Source organism: Cebus imitator, unplaced genomic scaffold (genome assembly GCF_001604975.1).
Source record: "Cebus imitator isolate Cc_AM_T3 unplaced genomic scaffold, Cebus_imitator-1.0 Scaffold9, whole genome shotgun sequence".
NCBI classification, from domain to species: Eukaryota; Metazoa; Chordata; class Mammalia; order Primates; family Cebidae; genus Cebus; species Cebus imitator.
In genome coordinates this window covers 11533526-11541814 of record NW_016107324.1, presented here as the reverse complement: position 1 = coordinate 11541814, position 8289 = coordinate 11533526, and the positions used below count along the sequence as shown (strand labels likewise).

Genomic DNA, 8289 nt, shown 5'->3' with positions numbered 1-8289 from the left:
AATCTCTATATAACATATTCATTCCCTCCTCCCTTTTTTATGGGACAGGGTCTCACTTTGTCACCCAGGCTGGAATACAGTGGTGTAATCTTGGCTTACTGCAGCCTCGATTTCCCTGGCTCAAGCGATCCTCCTGCCTCAGCCACCCAAGTAGCTGGGACTACAAGAGCATGCCGTCATGGCCAGCTAATTTTTTGATTTTTTTTTTTTTTTGTAGAGATGGAGGTTTTACCATGTTGCCCAGGCTGGTCTCAAACTCCTGGACTCAAGTGATCAACCACCTTGGCCTCCCGAAGGGCTGGGATTACAAACGTGAGCCACCATGCCTGGCTTCATTCCCTTTGAACTGAAGATGACATACATTTCTTTTCTTTTTTTTTTTTTTTTTTTTTTTGAGATGGAGTTCACTCTGTAGCCCGGGCTGGAGTGCAGTGGTGCCATCTCGGCTCACTACAACCTCCACCTTTCAGGTTCAAGTGATTCTCATGCCTCAGCCTCCCGAGTAGTTGGGATTATAGGCATGCACCATGATGCCTAGCTATGTATTTTTGTATTTTTAGTAGAGAAGGCATTTCACGAAGTTGGCCAAGCTGGTTGCAAACTCCAGGGCTCAAGCAATTCATCCTCTTCGGCCTCCCAAAGTGCTGGGATTACAGGAGGGAGCCACTGCACCCAGCTGAGATATTAAATTTTAAAATTCAGCCTCGTCCTCTGCTCTTTAATCTAATGAAATACTTGAATATAGTTATATTTTAATAACAACTGAGATCCAGACAATCCATAGATAATTCTGCTAAATTTAAAAATCAGTCCTATTTTGTTATAAAGCGCTGTCCATACCTGGCTGACACCCCCAGGAGCATACATTGTAGTAGCAAGGGCTAGGAGGGTATGTCCTTCCAGTAGCATACTGCTTACACTGGCCTGATTAGTGGGAATCAAAATGTGAGCGTTTGCAAGGCTGGCCTGGAAGATCAGTTTGGGATCTGGAAAATAAAACAGAGTGTTTTTCTCCTTAAGAGGGATATATATTAAATTAAGAATTATTTGAGAAAAATACCAATTTTTTTGAGACGGAGTCTCGCTCTGTAGCCCAGGTGGGAGTGCAACGGCGTGATCTTGGCTCACCAAAACCTCCGTCTCCCGGATTCAGGCGATTCTCCTACTTCAGCTTCCTGAGTAGCTGGGATTACAATTTCGTGCCACCATACCAGGCTAATTTTTTGTATTTTTAGTAAAGATAGGGTTTCACCATGTTAGCCAGGATGGTCTTGATCTCCTGACCTCGAGATCCGCTCACCCTGGCCTCCCAAAGTGCTGCAATTATAGGCATGAGCCACTGTGCCTGGCCAATAACATAAATTTTTAACTCTATCCACGGTTTAAAAAAAAAAAAAAAAAAAAAAAGGACCTTCTAAGTTTAAAAGCAATGGGAAAACATCACAGAGGGAAAAAACGAAGGATATCTCTAAATAAAAGTAAAAACTTCTGTTTAAACGAAATTGAAAGGTAACAATGAACTGAGGGAAAAATTTTAACAAATGACAAACTAAAGAGTTGCTAAGTTTGTCCTCAACAAAGAGCTCATACAAATCAATGCCAAAAATACTGACTCTAACAGATAAATGGACAAAAGAAATAACAAATTTATGAAGGAGAAAATATAAATGCCTGACACATAAAACTACATAATTCACTAGCAACAAAGAAATGCAAATTAAGCATTTAGATGCCATATATCACCTATCACATTGGTAATAATTTAAAAAAAATCATTCAAGCATTAGAGCTACTCAGAGCGAGTAGAGACTGGGACTTATAATAAAATCATACAACTCCCTTGGAAAGCAATCTGGTCTTACAATAAGAACCTTAAAAAGATGTATAACTGCTGGGCATGGTGGCTCATGCCGGTTATCTCATCACTTTGGGAGACCAAGGTAGGAATATCACAAGGTCAGGAGCTCAAGACCAGTCTGGCCAATATGATGACACCCCGTCTCTACTAAAAATATAAAAATTGGCCGGGCACAGCAGCACGCGCCTGTAGTCCCAGCTACTTGGGAGGCTGAAAAATCGCTTGAACCTGGAAAGCAAGGATTGCAGAGTAAGCTGAGATTGTGCCACTGCACCCCAGCCTGGGTGACAGAACAAGATTCCATCTCAAAAATAAATAAATAACTTTCGACCCAATAATTTAATATCCCAAAACCTATCTATACTAAGAAAATAATCTGAAATAAGGACAAAATTTTATATTCAAGACTATTACTTATAATAGAAAAATATGGAAAATGGCTTCATTGTCAGAAAAAGGGAGAATAGCAAATTAAATACAGGTATATCCATACAATAAAATATTATGTAAACATTTAAAATGGCCATTTTCTTTAAGAAGGTGGGAAAATTCTCATGTTATTACACAAAAAAGCAGTATGTAATAACATAGATGTTTCCTGTTTTGCTACTAGCACTTACAATAGTCAGCCACGAGGTAGGCGCTCAATAAATATTTGTTGTATAAATGAAATACAATAGAGACTAGGTTTTTAAAAAATGCAGTGAAGATAACTGTAACAAAATACATTAAAATATTACCAGTGGTTACCTATGGGTAATTATTTTCCTATGTACCTAGGCTATCTACCTATGGAAGTATTTGTTTTTAATTTGTTTGTAATTATTTTTTAAAAAAGAGACAGAGCCTTGCTCTGTCACCCATGCTGGAGTGGAGTGACACAATCATAGCTCACTGCATCCTCTAACCCCTGGGATCCAGTGATCCTCCCATCCCAGCCTCCCAAGTTGCTGGGAATACAGGAGCATGTCGCCACACCTGACTAATTTTTAAAAATCTTTTGTAGAGATAGAGTCTTGCTATGTTGTTCAGGCTGATCTTCAACTCCTATCCTCAAGTGATCCTTTTACTATGCCTCCCAAAGCACTGGAATTACAGGTGCAAGCTACCCACCTGGCCAGTATTACCTTTTTGATAGTTGTCTGTGTCTTCTAATTTTTTTTAAATAAACATACATTACTGCATAGCATGCAAAACCAAAAAACAAAACCCACATTATTTAAAAAAAAATCTACATTTGGAGAAACTAGACATTACACGCAACTGAAAGACTGACTGCTGACATTCCTTGTCTGTAGTCATTCAGCCTGTCCCTTTTCCCGTATTTCTGGGATAACACCAGTTAACTCCACAGTGGTAACAAGGCTGTTCTGTCTGATTACAACCAGAGTAAGCCTCTACATCGGCAGCTCCACTGCAGATGACACAACAATCTCATACATACTATGGATTTCTTTCAAGTCCATTTGGAGTTCCTTACTAAAATATTTACAACAGGCAGACAGACCACTTCTTCATGGAAAAAGGGTGTCAATCTACCAGAGAGCAGGAATTCAGCCTGTGGATAAGAGAAATCCTAGAGCATGATGCTAAGGGGAAGTAGACAAAATAACACAAGCTCTTTGCTCCAGATCTAGCTTTTCTTGGCTGGCTGGCAGCTAACCTTTTTAGCTTTCTGCATCTTATCTAAAGGGCAAGCCTAGATTACGTTCAGATATTTGACCACAGCCAAACAATTTATTTAAAGAGTCCACAAGTTTAATAGCATTCAACAGACCAGTGATTTATCCAAAGAAAGTTTCTGTGTTTAATACAATATACGCTTACCTGTTAAATTACTGGCAACTTGTCGACACTGAACTAAAAATTCAAACCAAGGATGTGCTTCATGTAACTCTTTTTTTTCCAAAAAGGGACAATTTTCAGGACTAAGTCTGTATATAAAACAAACGAAAAACTTATTTGATTAACATATAGAATAAGACGGTTACAACAATGTTTGCTCAGTGATGACTAGAATTTAAAAAAAGAATCTTGGAATTAAAAAGTAAATATAACATAAAATACTCCCACTCTTATATTTTACATATGCTTTATTATCTGGAAACAGACAATTTTAGAGACAGAATTTAGAGACATCATATGTTAATCAACTCTTTACCAGATAAATAGATACCTTGTACTTTAAGATACTTAATATTTCACTGGTTTTTACAACAAAAACTTTTTAGCATACTCGAACTTAGTAAGAGGCTTTTAAGAAATTTTTACAAGCCAAGTATGGTAGCATGCACCTGTAGTTCTAGCTACTTGGGAGCTGAGGTGAGGAAACTGCTTGAGCCTAGGGATTCGAGGCTGCAGTGAGCCATGATTGTGCCACTGCACTCCAGCCTGGGTGACAGAGTGAGACTGCCTCAAAGTAAACAAATAAAAGACAAAAAGCTTACACAACTACAGAGGGTACAACTGAGGAATTATGGCTCAGAATACATACATTGAAAATACAGCTCTTAAATCTGTTCTCTTGCCAGTAGCTTTGGAGAAAACATTTCTAAGTAAGACTAACAATATGACATGTCAAAAATACATCTTCTATTGGAACTCCTAGTCTTTTTTTTTTTTTTTTTTTTTTTTTGAGATCCAGAGCTGCTCTGTTGATGATGTTGGAGTACAGTGGCATGATCTCAGCTCACTGCAACCTCCGTCTCCCAGGTTCAAGTGATTCTTCTGCCTCAGCCTCCAGAGTAGCTGGGACTACAGGCACACAATGCTACCTGGGGCTAATTTTTGTATTTTTAGTAGAGGTGGTGTTTCACCATGTTGGCCAGGCTGGTCTGGAACTGCTGACCTCAAAAGATCCACCTGCCTCAGCCTCCCAAAGTGCTGGGATTACAGGTGTTGGCACTGTGCCTGGCCTGTTTATTTTTTTGAGACCAGGTCTCACTGTGTTGCCCAGGCTGGAGAGTAGTGGCACGAACATGGCTCACTGCAGCCTGGATCTCCCAGGCTCAAGCAATCCTCCCTTCTCAGCTTCCCAGGTAGCTGAGACTACAGGTGTGTGCCACTATGCATAGCTGGTTTTTCACTTCTTTGTAAAGAGGAAGACCCAGTAGGCCAGGCACGGTGGCTCACTCCTATAATCTCAGCACTTTGGAAGGCTGAGGTGGGTGGATTATGAGGTAAGGAGATCGAGACCATCCTGGCCAACGTGGTGAAACTCCATCTCTACTAAAAATATAAAAATTAGCTGGGCATGGTGGTGCATGCCTGTAGTCCCAGCTACTTGGGAGGCTGAGTCAAGAGAATTGTTTGAACCCAGGAGGTGGAGGTTGCAGTGAGCCAAGATCGTTCCACTGCATGCCAGCCTGGCGACAGAGCGGGACTCCAGAAAACACACTACATTCCCCAGGCTGTCTTGAACTTTTGGGCTAACGTGATTCTCTTGCCTTGGACTTCCAAAGTGCTGGAATTACAGATGTGAGCCACTGTGCCCATCCATTTCCTAGTCTTTACTACACAAAATAAGTAAAATAAAAATGTTGTCTATGAGTGCACAAACGTGGGCTCTGGAATAAAAATTAAGTAGAATTAAATCAGCTCTTCCACTTATTAGCTGTGTGCCTTAAATAAGATACTTTAGTCTCTCTCAAATTCTGTTGATTCATTTGTAAAGTGGAGACGGGAGTAGCTACCCCATGGAGTTTTTGTAAAGATTAAATGAGATAGTGTATATAAAGTACTTAGCTTAGTGACAACACTGTAAACACTCACTTATTAAAGACTACTTCTATCGTTATTACTGACCCAATAGGAATTAACACTGGTCACAGATGATTCTGCAGGTTGATCATAGGTAGACACATACTTATGTATTGCTTGCTCTGTGTGCGTGTGTCTACGTAAATATAAATTTTAGAGCATATCTAATATACCTTGAAGTGAAATACTCCTTGCTATGAAATCAAGCTTGTTTAGCATTCTCTTGGTAATCAAAGCATCGAAGAAAACTCCAAGTGAAACTTTAGAATCTTCCTCTCAAACCTTTTAAAGCATTTCTTTCATTGTATTCTAAAGTCGTCTTTAAAAGGTTAACAGAGATACTACAGAATATCACCAAAAAAATACATAAGCATTTTGTTGAATGTAGCACTGAATTCAAAGATGTACCAAATGTTGAAATGGAGAAAATTGCTTCAAAAAGATCAGTATTCCTCACGTGAATGCTTACTATTTTCCTAAAAGTCACATTGATAAGTCATATGCAAAGAGATAATGTGAAGGCCTGGTCAAGGACAAATGCATTCTCAGTACTCACTTGTAACAGTCAAGGTAGACATAAAGAAGATGCTGCAGACTGTGCTCCAAACAATATAGAATGAACTGAGAATGGAAATCCCAACCTTCTTTGGTCTTGTAGTTTTGAACAGGGAGGGTATCCTGTATTACACCTCCAATACGGCTTAGTCTTTGGAGGAAGCTTTCAAAATCTTCCAGTTCAGGTGCCAGAAAAACCCCATTCCTATTGGACAGATTTACAGGATGGCAAGTTAAAAAGTTGCTATGTTCAGAGTCCACCAAATCACACCCATAGTTTAAGTCTCAATTACTTAAAAATAATCATTTACAAATTAATGCTGCCAGTTCTTACTCTATATGTTTCCAGACACATATTTTGCTGATTTCTAATAAAATTTTCTACACTACTATAGTATTTAAAGGTAGTAATAACAGTCTCAAGTTATCTTTATTATTTTAAAAACCTAAATCAAGCTATTTCCATTTTTTGGCTTGTGATGGAAACCATTACCCAGCATGGCAATAGTGGTTAACCCTTGAAGCTGGATGCTCTAAACATTGAGACATTCACCAAAGTATCTAAATAAAATCATGCAACATCACAATAATTTAAATAGACCAACTACTGAACATGAATAGAAATCTGCATGTAAATACTACTTTTTACAAAATAACTGTTATATAACATATAGCAAAGGAGTAAATACAATATATACCTGTATATCGAGTTTAAATAAACACCATGGAACCACTAACCTAATTATAGAACATTATAAACCCTTGGTATATTCTTCCCCCATTGCATGCCCTTGCTACCTCCAGAGGTAGCCACTATCTTGACTTTTATGACAATCATTCCCATACTTTTTTTTTTTGGCAGGGTCTTGCTCTGTCCCCCAGGCTGGAGTCCAGTGGTGCCATCTTGGCTCGCTGCAACCTCTGCCTCCAAGGCTCAAGTGATCCTCCTACCCCAGTCTTCTCAGCAGTTGGGACAACAGGCATGTGCCACAACCCTGAGCTAGTTTTTAAATTTTTTGTAGGGACGAGGTCTATGTTGTCCAGGCTGGTCTTGAACTCCTGGACTCAAGCAATCCTCCTGTCTAGGCCTCCCAAAATGCTGGGATTACAGGTGTGAACCACTCTGTCTGACCTTTTTACTTTTATTCATAGTTTTATTACACATATATGTAATCCCAAATAATTTAAGGTTTTACCTATTTTGAACTTTGTATTACGTAGCACATTCTGGATGTATTGTTCTCTATCTTGTTTCTTCTACTCAACACTGTATGATTTATCCATGTTGATACCTCTGGGTATAGTTTGTTATTTTTCATTATCATAAAGTATTCCATTGTATACACATACCATATTTATCCACTCTACCTTTGAGAAAATTTAGCCATATATATGATAAAAACTATTGGCAAACTAAGCATAGATGCAGATTTCCTTAACTTAAAAGGAGTATCTAGAAAAATCCTTCTCGTCAACATCATATTATGAGTGAATCACTGAGGTCCATTTTAGTTGTTCCTAAATTTTGGAGAAAATAAATTTGCATTTCCTTAACTACAAATGAGAAGGAGAATCTTTTCATGTTTATTAGCCATTTGTGTTTCCTCTTTTTGTGAGAAGCCTATGTGCTGGTATCTTTCTCCTCAGATCGAAGCTCTACTCTGCTTCACCCTACTCTGTTCCTGGAGGCTCACCTCTGTGGGTTCTACTACAAGACTTCAGTGTCCTGAGACTTCTGTTCTAGCTTGTGGGAGGGCCCCATTAGGAGATAAGAGGGAATACTCTGGTTCTCTCTGCGCTGGGTGTCTACAGCTTGGCTGACACCCTCTACTAACGGCCACAACTCCTGCCAAGCAGCTCTGTCGGTTTCAGTGACAGATCTTTGCCCCTTCAGGCCTTTTAGAAAGCATATCCTACTACTCCCAAGGTTGTGAAGATATTCACTGATAGCATTTTCCAAATGTTATACTTTTACATTTGACATTTAGGTGTTAACATCTACCTAGAATTGATTTAATGTAGAATATAAGGTAGAGAGGGGAAACCAACTAGACTTTTTCCCCATATAGCTATTCAGTTATTCAAGCCTCATTTTCTTTTTTTTTTTTTTTTTTTTT

The 8289-nt window shown here is 38.9% G+C and overlaps 1 protein-coding gene across 1 annotated transcript in view; it reads right to left on the bottom strand.

Moving 5' to 3' along the window:
* SPG11 (SPG11 vesicle trafficking associated, spatacsin) overlaps positions 1 to 8289 on the bottom strand; it is a 100396-nt gene that overhangs the window by 46674 nt on the left and 45433 nt on the right. The window contains exons 16-18 of the mRNA XM_037744117.1: positions 6174 to 6377; positions 3686 to 3792; positions 841 to 986 (exon numbers count right to left, since the gene is read on the bottom strand). Of these exons, the coding sequence (XP_037600045.1) occupies positions 841 to 986; positions 3686 to 3792; positions 6174 to 6377 (457 nt within the window). The remainder of the gene's footprint in view (positions 1 to 840; positions 987 to 3685; positions 3793 to 6173; positions 6378 to 8289) is intronic.